This window comes from Rhinopithecus roxellana, chromosome 11 (assembly GCF_007565055.1).
Source record: "Rhinopithecus roxellana isolate Shanxi Qingling chromosome 11, ASM756505v1, whole genome shotgun sequence".
NCBI lineage: Eukaryota > Metazoa > Chordata > Mammalia > Primates > Cercopithecidae > Rhinopithecus > Rhinopithecus roxellana.
The window spans coordinates 72,418,626-72,438,082 of record NC_044559.1 but is presented as its reverse complement, the minus strand read 5'-3'; the positions used below and the strand labels follow the sequence as shown (position 1 = coordinate 72,438,082).

At 40.4% G+C, this 19,457-nt stretch overlaps 1 protein-coding gene across 3 annotated transcripts in view; it reads left to right on the top strand.

The window, feature by feature from the left end:
* Window positions 1–19,457, top strand: part of SLF2 (SMC5-SMC6 complex localization factor 2) — a 54,151-nt gene that overhangs the window by 21,274 nt on the left and 13,420 nt on the right. For all 3 annotated transcript variants that reach the window (XM_010356104.2, XM_030940661.1, XM_010356103.2), the window contains exons 10-17: window positions 4,753–4,828; window positions 5,937–6,078; window positions 11,486–11,588; window positions 13,679–13,855; window positions 15,377–15,474; window positions 16,108–16,195; window positions 18,440–18,571; window positions 19,041–19,118. In XM_010356104.2, coding sequence (XP_010354406.2) covers window positions 4,753–4,828; window positions 5,937–6,078; window positions 11,486–11,588; window positions 13,679–13,855; window positions 15,377–15,474; window positions 16,108–16,195; window positions 18,440–18,571; window positions 19,041–19,118 — 894 coding nt within the window. The remainder of the gene's footprint in view (window positions 1–4,752; window positions 4,829–5,936; window positions 6,079–11,485; window positions 11,589–13,678; window positions 13,856–15,376; window positions 15,475–16,107; window positions 16,196–18,439; window positions 18,572–19,040; window positions 19,119–19,457) is intronic.

Here is a 19,457-nt window from a genome sequence, read left to right as displayed (position 1 = left end):
TAAGCAGTTTTTTAATAAATTTCATATTTATTTTCTGAAAACCAGACTAATCATTCATTAAACACTTTCTCTGTGTAAGACACTTTGTCTCATTTCTCCTTTTTTGATTCCAAGTCCATTTTCATCGTGGGAGGCTTTACCAACTTGTAAGTAGTTTTTAGAAATTATGTCAATTCATTTTAATGCTATACTCCTAACTAGTATTTTGTAAGTGTAATTGTTAAAATGTAATTAAAATCCTTGCATTTTTGTGATTTTATCATGAATATCTAGATGTAGTAGACCAGAAAAAGGTTAGAACTTTTTTTTTTAACGATTTTCAAAAGGAATTCAGGTTTGATTGTGAAAATTTCGAGTAAATTGGAAAGGAGATTAAAATTTATTTATTTATTTATTTATTTGTTATTTGTTTGTTTGTTTATTTTTGAGAGACAGTCTCACTCGGTCACCCCGGCTGGAGTGCAGTGGTGTGGATCTCTGCTCACTGCAACTTCCACCTCCTGGGTTCAAGCGATTCTCCTGCCTCAGCCTCTCAAGTAGCTGGGATTACAGGCCTGTGCCACCACACCTGGCTAAGTTTTGTATTTTTAGTAGAGACGGGGTTTCACCATGTTGGCCAGGCTGGCCTCGAATTCCTGGCCTTAAGTGATCCCCCCACCTCAGCCTCCCAAAGTTCTGGGACTACAGGTGTGAGCCACCGCATCCAGCCTGAAATATTTTTAAAAAGAAGTTTCTGTCAGAATCTGTTCTGAGTGAACAATTAAAATTTTTTTTCATTAGAATAAGAAGGCTGAACTCCTCCCAAGTCCTAATTTCCGGAGCTGTTACATTTTGGTCAGTGTTTTCTAGAGTATTCTCTGCATTCAAAAATTGCCATGTAACTTAACATAAACAGAACATGTGATTATGTCTTATAACTTGTTTATTTCAGATAGCAGTAAATTATTGAGCATTTCATCTCAGAGTACTGATATGTTGTCCTTTTCATTGGCTTCATAGTATTCCTTTGTTAGGCTATACCATGATTTATTTAACTCAATCTCAACTGATAGACATTAGATTGCTGTATATACTTCTTTATACATTTACTTATCTGAAATCAATGTATTTCCCACCCTGGAATTTTTCACCCACCACAAAAAGACTGTTAGAAACCTTATCCTATGTGTAACATGTTTGTGAATGGTGTTGCCTCCTAGTGGCAGAGCTTAACAGCACAAACATCATAGCAGAAGTTTTTTTTTCCATATAGATTGTGTTCAAAATGACAGGCCATATGACTGATTGAAAGTAGAGTTCAGGTTACTCTTTACATTTTTATTTTATTTTATTTTATTTATTTATTTTTAAGACAGAGTCTCGCTTGATCTCCCAGGCTGAAGTGCCGCAGTGGCGCAATCTTGGCTCACTGCAACCTCTACATCCCAGATTCAAGCGATTCTCCTGCCTCAGCCTCTCAAGTAGCTGGGATTACAGGCGCCCACCACCACGCCAGGCTAATTTTTTTTTTTTTTTTTTTTTTTTTGTATTTTTAGTAGAGATGCGGTTTCACCATGACGGCCAGGCTGCCCTCGAACTCGTGACCTCAAGTGATCTGCCTGCCTCGGCCTCCCAAAGTGCTGGGATTACAGGTGTGAGCCACTGCACCTGGCAACCCCTTACATTTTAAATCTTTTTTTTTTTTTTTTTTTTTTTTGAGATGGAGTCTCACTCTGTTGTCCAGGCTGGGCTGGAGTGCAGTGGTGCAATCTCGCCTCACTGCAACCTCTGCCTCCGGAGTTCATGCCATTCTCCTGCCTCAGCCTCCCAGGTAGCTGGGACTACAAGCGCCTGCCACCACGGCCCGGTTAATTTTTTTTTTTTAATATTTTTAGTAGAGACGGGGTTTCACCATGTTAGTCAGGATGGTCTCCATATCCTGACCTCATGATCTGCCCGCCTCAGCCTCCCAGAGTGCTGGGATTACAGACGTGAGCCACTGCACCCGGCTGCACTTTAAATTTAAATGTATTATAATCTATGGCTTCTAAGCAAATGAAAAAGATAACAATAGAAATACAATATGTGTTCCTCTAGAAATCCACTATAAAATTACCTTGTTAAATGATTTTTAAAATTTTTAAACTTGAGATTTTTGTTCCCAAAAAATTGTCTTGTAAAAAGTGTCAGGCCGGGCGTGGTGACTCACGTCTGTAATCCCAGCACTTTGGAAGACCAAGGCAGGCGGATGGCGAGGTCAGGAGTTTGAGACCACCCTGGCCAATATAGTGAAACCCAGTCTCTACTGAAAATACAAAAAATTATCCAGGCATGGTGGTGGGTGCCTGTAATCCCAGCTACTTGGGAGACTGAGGCAGGAGAATCACTTGAACCTAGGAGGCGGAGGCTCACTGCAGTGAGCCAAAATTGCGCCACTGCACTCCAGCCTGGGTGACAGTGCGAGACTCCGTCTCAAAAAAAAAAAAAAAAAAAAAGGTTATATCAGAGGTTAGGCTCAAGCCTGTAATCCCAGCACTTTGGGAGGCTGAGATGGGTGGATCACTTCAGGCCAGAAGTTCAAGACCAGCCTGATTAACATGGAGAAACCCCCTCTCTACTAAAAATACAAAAATTAGCTAGCCTGGCCGGGCGCGGTGGCTCAAGCCTGTAATCCCAGCACTTTGGGAGGCCGAGACGGGCGGATCACGAGGTCAGGAGATCGAGACCATCCTGACTAACACGGTGAAACCACGTCTCTACTAAAAAATACAAAAAAAACTAGCTGGGCGTGGTGGCGGGCTCCTGTAGTCCCAGCTACCTGGGAGGCTGAGGCAGGAGAATGGCGTGAACCCAGGAGGCGGAGCTTGCAGTGAGCCGAGATCCGGCCACTGCACTCCAGTCTGGGCGACAGAGTGAGACTCCGTCTCAAAAAAAAAAAAAAGAAAAAAATTAGGTAGCCTAATGGTGGCACAGGCCTGTAGACCCAACTACTTGGGAGGAGGAGGCACGAGAATCATCTGAACCTGGGAAGCACAGGTTGCAGTCAGCCGAGGTTGCACCACTGCACTTCAGCCTGGGCGACGGAGTAAGACTCCGTCTCAAAAAAAAACAAAGATATATTATTTGTCTCTAAATTCCTGTATGTAAAAAGGCATTACAGGCATGCTATTTGCATCTAAATTTGTGTATGTAAAAAGCCTAACTGGGTGAAAGTATAAAATAATAACTTTGCATAAATATTACCAATTAGTTGTTTTGGATTTTTTGGGCTTTTTTTTTTTTTTGAGACAGGGTCTTGCTCTGCCACGCAGGCTGGAGTGCGGTGGTGTGAATCACTGCTCGCTGCAGCCTCAGCCTCCCAAGTTCAAGTGATCCTTCCGCCTCAGCCCCTCAAGTAGCTGGGACTATAGGCATGCACCACCACACCCAGCTAATTTAAAAAAATTTTTTGTAGAGGTGGGGTCTTGCCATGTTGCTCAGACCAGTCTTGAACTCCTGGGCTCAAATAATCCTCCCACTGCAGCCTTCCAAAGTGCTGAGATTGCAGGTGTGAGACACTGCAGCTGGCCCTAGTTTAAAAGTTTTAACCAAATTGCACTCACATGAGGCATAAGACTTTCTCATAAGACTGCTTTCTTCCTTTCTAGTACTCCTATGAATGCAGGGTATTATCAATATTCTTGATCATTGCCAATTTAGAAGTCAATCAGTGACATCTTTTTTTTTTTTTTTTTTTTTTTTTTTTTGAGACGGAGTCTTGCTCAGTCGCCCAGGCTGGAGTGCAGTGGCGCCATCTCACTGCAAGCTCCGCCTCCTGGGTTCACTCCATTCTCCTGCCTCAGCCTCCCGAGTAGCTGGGACTACAGGCGCCCGCCACCACCCGGCTAATTTTTTTTGTATTTTTAGTAGAGACGGGGTTTCACCATGTTAGCTAGGATGGTCTCGATCTCCTGACCTCGTGACCCACCCACCTTGGCCTCCCAAAGTGCTGGGATTACAGACGTGAGCCACTGGGCCTGGCCAATCAGTGATATCTTACTGTTTTTATTACATCTCTTTGAGCTAGTGATATTGAGCATCTTTGAAAAACTATGTTGGTATATTATTTTGTATATTCGTATCTTATTAATTTGTGGTTTGATTTTTGCCTGCAGCCTTTTCCTTTGTGGTCTTTTGGTTTCACGTCATGCTGTTTACTAAAAAGACATTTTTTGATAGTTTCAAATGTTTTATTTATCTAATTATAAATGAAAGTTGTAAAAATCAAAAACAGCATGTTAGAATGTAAAGAGCTCTGACTTTAGAATTAAATTCCACCTTCTCCACATATCATTTATATCAGTTGGGCAGAATATTTAATCTCTCTGAAACCTATTTGCTCATATGTGTAATGAGTACCACTTCACAAGGCTATCATTAGTATTAAATGCACATAAAATGCCTTTATTTTATTTTTTATTTTTGTGATACGATCATGGCTCACTGCAACCTCCACCTCCTGGTCTCAACCAATCCTCCACTACAGGTGTGCGCCACCACACCTGGCTAATTTTTGTATTTTTTGTAGAGATAGGGTTTCGCTATCTTGCACAGGCTGGTCTCAAACTCCTAAGCTCAAGGTATCCGCCCGCCTTAGCCTCACAAAGTGCTGGGATTACAGGCATGAACTGCTGTGCCTGGCCCACATAAAACAACTTTATATGTGCCTAGCAAATAATGAATGTTTGTGTTTTCTTTCTTCTTAATACCCTGTCATTTCTCTGCTTTTGACAGATGATGTCAGTTCATACAGACTGTATTGTGTCAGTGCAGATTTTAAGTACATTGATGGAAATAACTATTAGAAATGGTAAGTATATCAACTTACTGCAATTTACAGTGTGTATTATTGGTTGCTATTTACATGGTATCTTTCATATTGCTAAATGTTAGTATATTTGGAAATATACAATACAAAATTATTTTTCTAATCAAAAGTCATTTTTTTGTTTTTTTGAGACAGAATCTTGCTGTCGCCCAGGCTAACGTGCAGTGACGCAATCTCAGCACTGCAACTTCCACCTTCCTGGTTCAAGCAATTCTCATGCCTCAGCCTCCTGAGTAGCTGGGACTACAGGCACATACCACTACACCCGGCTAATTGTTTTGTATTTTAGTAGAGACGGGGTTTCGCCATGCTGCCCAGGCTGGTCTCAAACTCCTGAGCTCAGGCAATCTACCCGCCTCGGACTCCCAAAGTGCTAGGATTACAGGCATGAGCCACCTCACCCGACCTCAAAAGTCTTTAATAATGAAATGGAACTTCAGTTAAACAATGAGTATCTGAATTTTCCTACTTGCATTGAGAAAAGAGTATAAGATCTTGCAAGTGGAAACCCTCACCTACTATTTACCAAATCATGGCCTACTTTGCTTGAGAAGTGGAAATGGTTCCAAACTTACTTAGCCAACTAAGTTTAATTGGCTTATTGGTAAGCAGCAATATTATACTGATAATACAGTAAGGCATATTGAAAGCATCCACTGCAAAGGTGTAACATTTGCTTTCTCATCTTTGAGAGCCCTTAATAAAAGAAGCATGGTGGTTTACCTGTTTCATCTGTCTTGGGGATTGGGACTATAAAGGCAATGAAGATGATAAAAAATCTTCCTGTGTTATTGATAGTTGGGATTTTACCAGTGGTATTTCCAGCCATTTTAAAACGTGTTACTTCCTTCTGAGTTACACCCTTTTATCCATCACTCTCAGATATTTTCTTTATGTCATTTTCTTCATTTTATTTGGGAATCTATAATTCCTATGCTTAACCTATAACTATATTGTTAGCATAAAATTCGCAGCTATCATTTGTATAAAACCATTGTAATTATTTATGTTTCACATGCAGACTGTCACCTTGCAAATGTGGGTTTATAGACCACAGATTTAGAATGAAATGTTTTCTTCTGTTAATTAGATACCTTCAGTGACTCACCAGTTTGGCCCTGGATCCCATCATTGTCTGATATAGCAGCTGTGTTTTTCAATATGGGGATTGATTTTAGATCTTTGTTTCCCCTGGAGAATCTTCAGCCAGACTTTAATGAAGACTATCTAGTGTAAGTTTTCTCATCATAATTAACTCCAAAAATACCATTTCATACAACTTACCTATAATTATAGCTAAAGTTTAATATTTATTTCTGATTTTTAAAAAGATCTCTCAAAGTTGAGATCAATCTTGAATTAGATACATTCTTAACATCTGTCTTAATCTAAAAGCCATCATCATGTTTAGCAGGCAAACAATAGGAATATTCTCATAAAAGTTTTGTTTTCTTTTTACCAGACTTTCCGTTGTTATTTAACATTGTTTTGGTGGAAGTATTGGCCAGAGTAATTAGACAAGAGACAAAAAACAAGAGATACAAAAATTGGAAAGGAGTTGCTGAAAGATTATTTGTAGATGTGAGTTAATCTAGACATAGAAGCCTAAGACTCGGGTGAAAAACTATGACAAATAGCTAAGAAAATTTGGTGTGGGTGTCTGGGTATAAAAATAATAAACAAAAATGAATAACCTTCAAATATGTGAAGTGTAACTAGTTAAAAGATACACTGGGCTGGGTGTGGTGGCTTATACCTGTAATGCCAACACTTGGGGAGGCCAAGGCGGGAGAATCACTTGACGCTGGGAATTGGAAGTTGCAGCGAGCTGTGATCACACCACAGTACTACAGCCTGGGTGACAGATTGAGACCTTGTCTTTAAAAAAAAAAAAAAAAAAGGATGGGGGCCAGGCACAGTGGCTCATGCCTGTAATCCCAACACTTTGGGAGCCCAAGGCAGGCAGATCACTTGAGGTCAGGAGTTCGAGAACAGCCTTACCAACATGATGAAACCGGGTCTTTACTAAAAATACAAAAAAGTTAGCTGGGTGTAGTGGCACGCACCTTTAGTCCCAGCTACTTGGGAGGCTGAGGCAGGAGAATCACTTGAACCTGGGTGGCGGAGGTTGCAGTGAGCCAAGATCACACCACTTTACTCCACCCTGGGCGACAGAGTGAGACTCCATCTTAAAAAAAAAAAAAGGAAACTGGTTACAGACAAAGTATTAATTTCAAGTCAATAAGAAAAAGATCAATACCTATTAGAAAAATGGGCAGAGGAAATGAATAGACTGATCACAGAAAAGGGAATAAAAATGGAAAGGTAAAGGAAGTAAAAGGAAAAAGTTGAATATATTCACTTAAACATTATGAAAATTCTGTTTCCACTCCGTATAGGATCCCTGGTTACTCAGATGTAATCTGTATCTGAAAATATATTGGATAGCAGCATTTCAGCTAGAGACTGTTTCATCACTTTAAATAGGAAAAATAATGTTTATCCAGCCCATCCAAAAATCCCAACTATTTCCCCTAAATATTACAAGAATGTTCTTAAACACTTACATTTTAAAAGTTACCACATATTTCTGCATAATATAAACATTTAACATACTGCTACTTTATTATTTAACATTTAATGAACTCAGTAGTGTGTGGTAATTTTGTATGTTGTGTACAACAATTTGAATTTTTCTTACTGTAGTGAGCATGTACAGTAGTGGAAATAAACAGTGGTGGTGGCTATAGTCACTGTTGTATAGTGGTGAGTAAAGGTGGGCACAAACTTAACACAAGTGATCTGGTGAAGGAATGAGTGCTGTGTAACAAAATGCCTGTTTAAACAACATGAGCATGAGTCTGGAAATTGTGTGTGTGTGTGTGTGTGTGTGTGTGTGTGTGTGTGTGTGTGTGTGTGTTTGAGACAGGGTCTTGCTTTGTTGTGCAGGCTGGAGTGCAGTGACACAATATCAGCTCACAGCAACCTCTGCCTCCCAGGCTCAAGTGATCTTCCCACCTCAGCCTCCCGAGTAGTTGAGACCACAGGTACTCACCACCACGCCCAGCTAATATTTTTTTATTTTTTGTGGAGACGGGGTTTTGCCATGTTGCCCAGGCTGGTCTGGAACTCCTGAGCTAAGACAATCCCCTGGCCTCAGCTTCCCAAACTGCTGGGATTACAGGCATGAACCACTGCCTGGCTTGAACTTGTTAAGATACTACCCCACTCACTGTTCTCTTTCTTTTCTTTCTTTTCTTTTCTTCCCTGCCTTCCCCTCCGTCCCTCCCTTCCCTGCCTTCCTTCCCTTCCTTCCTTCCCTTCCCTCCCTTCTCTCCTTTCCCCTTCCCTCCCTTCCCTCACTTCCCTCGCTTCCCCCCCTTCTCCTTCCCCCCCTTCTCCTTCCCCCCCTTCTCCTTCCCCTTCCCCTTCCCCTTCCCTCCTTCCACAAGATGAGGTCTTGGTCTGTCACTGAGGCTGGAGTGCAGTGACACGGTTATGGGTCATTGCACCCTCGAACTCCTGAGCTCAAGTGGCCCTCCTACCTCAGCTTCCTGAGTACCCTGGCACTACAGACACACACCACCATGCCTGGCCAATGTTTTTACATTTTTTTATAGAGAATGGATCTGGCTATGTTGCCTAGGCTGGTCTCAAAATCTTGGGCTCAAGCAGTCCTAACACCTTGACCTCCCAAAGTGCTGGGATTATAGGCATGAGCCACTGCACCTGGCCATCACTGTTCTTTTTTTAACCAGGACTCACAGCTTACCCATTTTTGCCGGTGTGTATATGCGTATTTATCATGGCAAGTTATCTATACAAATAGTAGATGTAGAGTGAAAATGTTTGCAGATTGTCAGAGTAAATATTTAGGTAGAGAAAATTCAGATATTAAAGGATACTAGTACAGTTCTTTTCTTGACCATTATTCTGCTAGGTACATAGACTTAAAATTTAAGTCTAAATACATTCTAACCTTCAATTCTGTATCCCTTCAATTATCACATCCCTACGTTCCTTTTCCTCCACCTATGTCATATCTATTCGTTCCTTTTCATTTCCTGTGTCAATCTAATTCAGATTCTCTTTTCCTGCCTAGCCTGGCAAAAAAATCTTTCCTCCAGGGCCTTTCTCACTCTCTACTATTCTCAAACCTTTATACCCTATATTTAAGACTTTACGATTTTACCCTGACCTGTTTTCTGTTTTGTTGTCAGCTTTCTAATCAAATGGGTCTGCCTGCTGTCCCTCCACATCATAATGGCTAGCCCTTATATAGTGTTTGCTGTGTGCCAGACTCTGTTCTAAGGGCTTCATTCACATAGTACCTCACTTAGTAGTTACTACAAATACTAGTAAGGTTTTCATTTCCATTTTACAAGTAAGGTAGGCACGGAGAGGTTAAGTAACTTGCCCAAGGTTATACAACTAGAAAGGGGCGCAAAGAAGTACTAAGCAGCTATTTTAAAAAATAAGTTCTTCACATGTAGCTGTGGAAATATCTCCAAGATACATTGCTGAGTGAGAAAAGGAAGGTACAAAGGTATATAATATACTACCATTTGTATTAAAGGTGAAGGGGGAGTGATAAAGGGTAAAAAAATGTTTCCTCTACATTCACAACACTTCTGACATCAAATATATAGGTTTTCTACACATTGTCATTTCTCCAGTTCCCTGTAGACACCAACTAGATGTCCTACAGTTTAATGCAATTCTAGTTCTAATTACCCAGAGTTAGCACAGAGCCCACAGGTTAAGGGCTGAATCCCACAAGACTGCCACCACTTCATATGGAATCACAAGTCTGGACTTCCCGTTCTTCTAAACAACTAGCTGTAAATCAGGAGTTCCTACAGTCCTCCTCCCCTTTATGTTCAGTAATATGCTAGAATGGCTCACAGAACTCAGGAAAGCAGTTTACTTACTATTATTGGTTTGCTGTAAAAGGTACAACTCAAGAACAGCCAAATGGAAGAGATACATTGCGCAAGGTATGGGGATGGGAGTGCATGGAACTTCCCTGGCCTGTCCAGGTACTCCACCTTCCCATCATTTTTTTTTTCTTTCTTTCTTTCTTAATAGAGAAGACAGAGTTTTGCCTTTTTTTTTTTTTTTTTTTTTTTTTTTTTTAAGACAAAGTCTTGCTCTGTTGCCCAGGCTGGAGTGCAGTGGCACGATCTCAGCTCACTGCAACCTCCACCTCCCAGGTTCAAGTGATTCTCCTGCCTCAGCCTCCCGAGTAGCAGGGATTACAGGCGCCCGTCACCATGCCCGCCTAATTTTTCTATTTTTGGCAGAGATGGGGTTTCACCATGTTGGCCCAGGCTGGTCTCGAACTCCTGACCTCAGGTGATCTGCCTGCCTCAGCCTCCCAAAGTGTTGGGATTACACGTGAGCCACCACCCCCAGTCGAATTTTGCTGTATTGCCCAGGTGAGTCTTGAACTCCTGGGCTCAGGCTATCTGCCTGCCTCAGCCTCTCAAAGTGCTGGGATTCAGGTGTGAGCCACGGCACCCTACCCACCCTCTCATCATCTTGATGCATTAGCCAATCCAGAAGCTCTCTGAACTTTAGGGTATTTTTGGAGGGCCAATTACACAGGGATAGTTGATTAAAGCATTAGCCATTGATGATTAACTTAATCTTTAACCCCTTTGGGTGAGACTGAAAGTTTCAGCCTTCTAGTCACATGGTTGATAACTCTGGCAACCAGCCCCTATCCTCCAGGAGTCACTTTATTAGCATAAATTTAGGTATGGTTGAAAAGGGCTTATTATAAATAACAAAAGAGGCTCCTCCTACCTCATCAGACATTCCAGAGGTTTTAGGAGCTCTGTGCCAGGGATTGGGGACAAAGATCAAATGTATTTCTTCTTATACCACAGTGGGACATATATTCGTATTTGTTTGTTTATACATAAAATGCCAATGGAAGGAAGGACTAAAACTCATAGTAATTATTTTAGGGAAGAAACGAGTAGTTATAAAGAACAGAGCTAGGAGGGCAGTTTATCCCAGCATACTGTACCTTAATATATTTTGATTTTTTTAAACCATGTAAAAGTATTATTTTTTCAAAAAATTTAAAATGTTATCTATCTTTTGAAAGCCAAGTTCATGCATCTCCTCTTTCATGAATCTTCACTGATAACCTCTGATAACTAGAAGTAGAGTGCGTTGAATTGTTTCTGTATATTGCTATAGCAGTTTCTTTAGGCCATTTATGAGTCTTTTACCTATTATGAATTCTTTTTAGTCAGAGCCATCTTCTACATAGCTCTCTAACACCAAGAGCAATGAGGATAGTACCATATAAAAAGTAGTTTGTTCAAGAGAAAACTGATGCATAATGATAGAAATGATATTAGTGTTTGCCTTGAGTCAGGGATAGCAGATTGACTTGGATTTGGCATAAAGAGACTTTTGAGGGGAATGGAAATGTTCTACTTCTTGATTTGGATGGTGGTTACATTAGTATATATGATTATCAAAACTTAAAATGGGTACATTCCTTTTAGTGTATGTAAATTATACCTCGATAAAACATAGTTTTTAAAAAGTAGCCCAATATTTCTTAAAGTGAGTAATATATTTTGTGCCTAACTTCACATTGCTTTACTCACTTCTCAATAGTTCTGAAACACAGACAACATCAAGGGGAAAAGAAAGTGAAGATTCATCTTATAAGCCAATTTTTTCAACACTTCCTGAAACCAACATTTTAAATGTGGTTAAGGTAGGAAAAAACTTTTGTGTGTCTTTGGCTCAGAGCTAGAACCATTTAGTCTGTGGTTAATGGTTTTTTGAAAAAAAAATCTCGGCTGGGCACGGTGGCTCACGCCTGTAATCCCAGCACTTTGGGAGGCCAAGGCAGGCAGATCACGAAGTCAGGAAATCGAGACCATCCTGGCTAACACAGTGAAAATCCGTCTCTACTAAAAATACAGGCCGGGCGCGGTGGCTCACGCCTGTAATCCCAACACTTTGGGAGGCCAAGGCAGGCAGATCACAAGGTCAGGAGATCGAGACCATCCTGGCTAACATGGTGAAACTCTGTCTCTACTAAAAATACAAAAAAAAAAAAAATAGGCCGGGCGCGGTGGCTCAAGCCTGTAATCCCAGCCCTTTGGGAGGCCGAGATGGGCGGATCACAAGGTCAGGAGATCGAGACCATCCTGGCTAACATGGTGAAACCCCGTCTCTACTAAAAAATACAAAAAACTAGCCGGGCGAGGTGGCAGGCGCCTGTAGTCCCAGCTACTCGGGAGGCTGAGGCAGAAGAATGGTGTGAACCCGGGAGGCAGAGCTTGCAGTGAGCTGAGATCTGGCCAGTGCACTCCAGCTTGGGTGACAGAGCGAGACTCCGTCTCAAAAAAAAAAAAAAATTAGCTGGGTGTGGTGGCGGGCACCTGTGGTCCCAGCTGCTCGGGAGGCTGAGGCAGGAGAATGGTGTGAATCTGGGAGGCGGAGCTTGCAATGAGCTGAGATCGTGCCACTGCACTCCATCCTGGGCAACAGAGTGAGACTGTGTCTCAAAAAAAAAAAAAAACAGCCGGCATAGTGATGGGGTCCTGAAGTCCCAGCTGCTTGGGAGGCTGAGGTAGGAGAATGGCGTGGACCCAGGAGGCGGAGCTTGCAGTGAGCCAGGATCGTGCCACTGCACTCCAGCCTGAGCAACAGAACAAGACTCTGTCTCAAAAAAAAAAACCTCTAGTTTCTTACCAGGTGATTTCCAGTCTCTGAAATTTCTTAGCAATAGTCTTTGTATTAAAGATTGTTTTTGCTGTTTTTGTGTTGTTTTAATATTAGTGATGAACAGGAACTTTAGGTCAGTTACATAATTAGTTTTGAAACCAATAGTTTTTTATAAGTAGGATGTATGAAGAAAGAAGTCGCTGGGCGTGGTGGCTCATGCCTGTAATCTCAGCACTTTGGGAGGCCGAGACGGGCAGATCACGAGGTCAGGAGATCGAGACCATCCTGACTAACACGGTGAAACTCTGTCTCTACTAAAAATACAAAAATTAGCCGGGCGCGGTGGCGGGCGCCTGTAGTCCCAGCTACACGGGAGGCTGAGGCAGGAGAATGACGTGAACCCGGGAGGCGGAGCTTGCAGTGAGTGGAGATCGCGCCACCGCACTCCAGCCTGGGTGACAGAGCGAGACTCCGTCTCAAAAAAAAAAAAAAAAAAAAAGAAAGAAGTCTTACAATATAATTTAGTGATCAAGCATTAATGGCAGAGGCCGGGCACAGTGGCTCATGCCTGTAATCCCAGCACTTTGGGAGGCCAAGGCGGGTGGATCAGCTGAGGTCAGGAGTTCGAGACCAGCTTGGCCAACATGGTGAAACCCCGTCTCTACTAAAAATCGCAAAAAAAAAAAAATTAGCCGGGCGTGGTGGCAGGTCCTGTTATCCCAGCTACTGGGGAGGCTGAGGCGGGAGAATCACTTGAACCTGGGAGGTGGAAGTTGCAGTGAGCTGAGATCACACCACTGCACTGCAGCCTGGGCAACAGAGTGAGACTCCGTCTCAAAAAAAAGAAGGTCAAAAAAAGTTAATGACAGTGTGAAACATTTTTAGTTGCTGAATTGAATCAGTGATACTGAACCATTAAGAAAATCTCAAAAATGGAAAATGGAGAAGAAAATGCCACTTAATTCAACTATTAACGTGGAGTAGTTCTTGCCTTCTTTTCTCTAGACATCTGATGTTTGTTTTCTTTATAGTTCTTTTTTGCGTCTTTTGTCAAAAAGAGTTTATAATTAAAACACTAAAAATAAAATATACCTCCTAAAATATTTTTGTCTGTGCATTTATGTTAAACAGTTTCTAGGCTTGTGTACATCTATACATCCAGAAGGTTACCAGGATCGTGAAATAATGTTGCTGATTTTAATGTTATTTAAAATGAGTTTGGAAAAACAGCTGAAACAGATTCCTCTAGTAGACTTTCAAAGCCTCCTGATAAACCTGATGAAAAACATCGGAGATTGGAACACAAAGGTAATGTTACTTAAAACTTCATTATTCATTTTTTATATAGCATTACAATTTGACTCATAGTGCATATGGAATTAATACTGTTTCTCAACTCAATTAAGATCTTTGGCAGATTAAAAATGAACTGAGGAAGGGACTGTTTGCTGGAGCTGTATTATTTAAATTCATGATAATTGAATTTTTTCTAAAACTTCAGCTCTTTATCCAACAAAAATGTGTTTATTGGGGATTTCCTGTGGACTCAGCATTAATGTAGGTGCTAGAGATTGAGCTGTGAAAGAGACAAAGCCTTTACCTTCATGGGGCTTTTGTCCTAGTCAAAGGGTTAGATAAACAAGTAAATGTTGATTATATTATCATGTCAGGTAGTAGTTAAGTACTACAAATTAAAATAAAGCAGGACATGAGTACAGCAAGACTGAATGCTATGCTATTTCATATAAGGCAGTCAGGGAAAGGCCTTTCCGAAATAACCTTGGAGCAGAGACCTAAATGAAATGACGGAGTGAGTCATACCTACAACCAGAATTTGAGTTGAACTTCTGCAACCATATGGAGGATGAACATGTATGATTTTTGTTAGGACTTTTTAAAAATTATATTTTTCAGTCTTTTTTAGTGGAAAAATTAAAATAGGCAGAAGTAAGGCAAAGAGTATAATAAATTCCTAAGTATCACTTTGCTTCAATAATTGAGACATAATCTTGTCTAATGTAAAACTGACCCTATATTTCCTTTCCCTGCTCATCAGATTATTTTGAAGCAACTGTTAGGCTTTTTAAAAAATTGATACACAATGGTAATACATATTTGGGGGGTGTTAGGCTTGCTTTTTTTTTTTTTTTAGACAGCATCTCCTGTCACCCAGGCAGAGTACAGTGGTGCAATCTTGTCTCAGTGCAACCTCTGCCTCCCGGTTTCAGGTGATTCTTGTGCCTCAGCCTCCTAAGTAGCTGAGACCATAGACACACGCCACCCCGCCCAGCTAATTTCTGTGTATTTAGTAGAAACAGGGTTTTATCATGTTGGCCAGGCTGGTCTCAAACTCCTGGCCTCAAGGGATTCACATTCCTTGGCCTCCCAAAGTGCTGGGATTACAGGCATGAGCCACCACACCCAGCCAGGTGTTAGGCTTTTACAAATACTGGAATAGGATCCCTAAAGTGCAAGAAATCCCAAGTCAGGAATATATATAGTCTTATACAACTCTGATACACATTTGTATTTAGATCAGTTTATCCTTCCAAGAAGGACTGTGTAAAGATATGATGTAGTACAAAACATGAAAGCCAAGTGAAATTCTGCTAAATGTATCTGTTCAGTCCATTTAAGATAGTATAAGTAAAACAATCTGTGTATTGTGTACATTTTAGCAGATTCTAGACTCCATGCTGTTTCTAAAAATATGTGCCCTTATTTTGTACTAGTGCTTCCATTATGGCAAGAAGGGATGTAGATGATCTGTTGGGTGTTTGATTTTACTGTTCTGTTTGAAAAGAAATCTTACATGTTCTTTTTTTTCAGGTGCCTGAACTCTGTCTGGGCATAAATGAACTCTCCAGTCATCCCCACAACCTTCTGTGGTTGGTACAGCTGGTCCCTAATTGGACATCACGTGGAAGGTATTGAAAAGTGAGAATTAAACATTAAGAAATTTTATAATTTTAGATTAATGAAATGCCTTGGTTCTTTATTTCTATTCATCATTCTTTGAATGTTAGATCAGAGATGTTTATTTCATATTCAGTTGTGAGAAAAGGCATTGATAGCCTGATTCTTTCTTACTCTAATTCTTAACTCAGGTCATTATGTAATTTTTTTTTTTTTTTTTTTTTTTTGAAACAGAGTCTCACTCTGTCACCCAAGTTGAATATTTTTTTATTTTTAATTTTAGTTTATCTGTTACCTTAATACAGATGACATATTCCACAAAAATAAATGAATCAGCTTTTTTTTGCTTTAGTAAAAATAAATTTCATCAGTTAAAAAAATAGGTTTTCTGTCAGTAAATCATCAGGGTCAAAGATAAGGCTGTTAAATGATTTACTGAGCTTCAGATAATTCAAGTTTTATGTACAAATATTTTACATGAAAATTTTACTGTTCTATAACAGCTTATATGTTCCTGTACAGACTTCTCTTGAAACATTGCCTATATTTCCAATTAGAACTAGAGCTCCTCTTGACTCATTCATTTGCTTTTCAAGCAGTATTAATTAAAATACATTCTAAATACTTTTAACTTCTAATTCTAGGCAACTGAGACAGTGTCTCAGTCTAGTGATTATTTCAAAGCTTTTGGATGAGAAACACGAAGATGTTCCTAATGCCGGTAATCTGCAGGTATAAATAAATATTTTTATTTTTAATAAATGGGAGAGGTAATGAGAGGTATAAGGAAAATTGATGAACCCTAAGTCAAAGGTCCTGGGGTCAGAGCTCAGCTCTCAAGCATGGTACTGTTCATGTGATCTCTAGCACACTTAACTAACAAGATCCAGTTTTTTCATCTGTGAAATGGAGATAGTATTGCACCCTCCACCACATAGGATGGTTGTGGACAATCAGATGTGAATTAATGTATAGAGAAACTACTGGGAAAATCATAATGTGGAATTATATGAATATGATTTCATTTATTGAATTAGTTCAGCTTGTCTAAGTTAGCAATTTTATCGCAAGCTTAGAAATTGCAAAACCATTGTACATTGATTGCATCTTTAACCTGTTTTAAAATGAGTCTTTTTAGATCATAGAGCTTAAATGTAGTTGCCCTCTAGTACTTGTTCAGTAAGAATATATCATGTATATATGAGAGTGTGGATAAACATGTCCAACTGTTGCTGGGTAGTGGTGGCACACACCTATAGTCCCAGCTACTTGGGAGGCTGAGGCCAGAGGATCCTTCGAATCCAGGAGTTCGAGTCCAACCTAAGCAACATGGGGAGACCCTGTCTTTAATATATATATGTGAATTTTTTTAATTTAAAAAAATGTCCTATGGAAGTCCCACTCTGAGAAGTTCTGAAGGCTTTTTATAAACATTGATAGCACTAATGGGGCTGCCCTTGGTTGGATTTGAAAACTCACCATAGGCAGGGCACGGTGGCTCACACCTGTAATCCCAGCACTTTGGGAGGCCTAGGTGGGCGGATCACGAGGTCAGGAGATCGAGACCATCCTGGCCAACACCGTGAAACCCCATCTCTACTAAATACAAAAAAATTAGTCAGGCATGGTGGCAGGCGCCTGTAGTCCCACCTACTCGGGAGGCTGAGGCAGGAGAATGGCGTGAACCCGGGAGGCGGAGCTTGCAGTAAGCCGAGATCACACTACTGCACTCCAGCCTGGGCGACAGAGCGAGACTGTGTCTCAAAAAAAAAAAAAGCAAAAAAACTTACCGTAGAACCTGATCTGGATGTCCCTTTGTTCTTGTTTGAATTGCAATTTGGTACAAGGTATGCCACCAGGTCTTAGGAATTAAAACAAAACAAAGATTTAGATTTGAGGCTGCCCTTGAAAACATAATCTAATGGTTGAAACAAAATTAACCAACTCTTGTGGGTTAGTGTGGTAAGAACAGTAACTGAAGCATGCACAAGATGCTGGGGGATGGAGAGATTGATGGGCACAGCTGGTTTCTGCTTTAGTAGAGTTGAGGTAGATTTGATTCCAGATATATGGGGATCGTTCTGGAGCTACCAGGGTAATTAGCAGATAGTTCTCATTCCTTTCAATGATATTTACTGCCTTTAAAAGAGATCCGGGGATAGGATTTCTACCATTTCTCCTAACTTTTGTTGTTCTGTTACTTTTTCCTTTTTTGCCCATGTAAAATAGAGTAATTAACCAAATAATTATATGAATAATTAACCCTCAAACTCACTAACTGATATTCAAGTTATAATCTAGTTGCGATTTTTACCCCAACTTCTTGTAGTTCTTCTCAGAATTCAATGACTTCTAACCACAAAGTCAACTTTGTTGACTTTCGAATAATTTAACAGAGAAAGCATTCCCTGTGGCCTCTGTTATAATATCATTTGGTCTCCTAAGCATTTATCCTAAGTTACAAGTACTAAATCTTTAACTTAAAATCCCTTACTTTTTTTTTTTTTTTTTGAGAGACGGAGTGTTGCTCTGTTGCCCAGGCTGGAGTGAGGTGGCATGATCTCGGCTCACTGCAACCTCTGCCTTGCGTATTCAAGTGATTCTCGTGCCTCAGCCTCCCGAGTAGCTAGGACTACAGGCATGTGCCACCACACTCAGATAATTTTTGTATTTTCAGTAGAGACGGGGTTTCTCCACGTTGGCCAGGCTGGTCTCGAACTCCTGACCTCAGGTGATTCACCTCCCTCGACCTCTTAAAATGCTGGGATTACAGGTGTGAGCCACCGTGCCTGGCCACTTAAAATCCTTTTTTAAGCAATTCAGGGGTTTTACATAAAGGGAAAATGAATATTGTTCAAGTGTAAAGAAAGCTATAATAAAAGGACAAAATGAAAGAGGACACACTGGAAAAAATAGCCTAAGAAAGAGCAACCGTATTATTTAGCTTTGTTCAATGTCTCCTCTTTCTTTTGATAGGTATCAGTCCTACATCGCTATCTTGTGCAGATGAAGCCTTCTGATTTGTTAAAGAAAATGGTCTTGAAGAAAAAGGCTGAACAACCAGATGGCACTATTGATGACAGTCTTCATTTAGAACTTGAAAAGCAGGTATCCAGTGCTAGGAGGTCTCAAAGAGTACATAGAAGCATGACTGATATCAGCTTCCTAACCATAGACTGATAATATAGGCATTTCTGGATTTGGACGCTAGATACATTCTAGCAAACATAATTTTAAAGCAAATGATATTTTTAATTTATCGCTGTCATGAAATTCTTCCATAAATTTGAGAGTTGAAAATGTGAGTAAAAGGATGATTGTTGGTAATTTGCTCCCAAGAGTATTTTTTGTAGCCCTTTATTAGGGCAGTCATGAGGTCATGAATCATGGTAAAAAGAATGCACTTAAGTTAGAAATTAGAAAGCCTAGTTTAGATGCTTGGCTTTTACTCACTGACCAGCTGGGTTAACTTTAACATATCCTTTATCCTTCCTGGGCAACTTTCCTAATGTGTAAATTGGAATGACATCTATGCTAGCTAATTCATACGTGTTAATTTTATTCATTTCTCTAACAGGCATATTACCTGACCTACATTCTTCTTCATTTAGTCGGTGAAGTTAGTTGTTCTCATTCTTTTTCTTCTGGACAACGGGTAGGTAGTGTTTAGTGTTGTTGCTGCTGTTTTTAAATAGGTGTTACTGATGATGGAATGAGTGAGCATGCTTTTTATAGGAGAAAACTTAATAAAAGCTCATTGATTTTACTATAAGAATTCCCATGTATACCAGAAAGAGGGACGTGATAGTGGTCTTGTAACCATATCATATTGAAAAGAATTGTTGGCCGGGCACTGTGGCTCACACCTGTAATCCCAGCACTTTGGGAGGCCAAGGCAGGTGGATCACTTGAGGTCAGGAGTTCAAGACCAGCCTGGTCAACATGGTGAAACCCCAGCTCTACTAAAACTACAAAAAAATTGACCAGGCGTTTT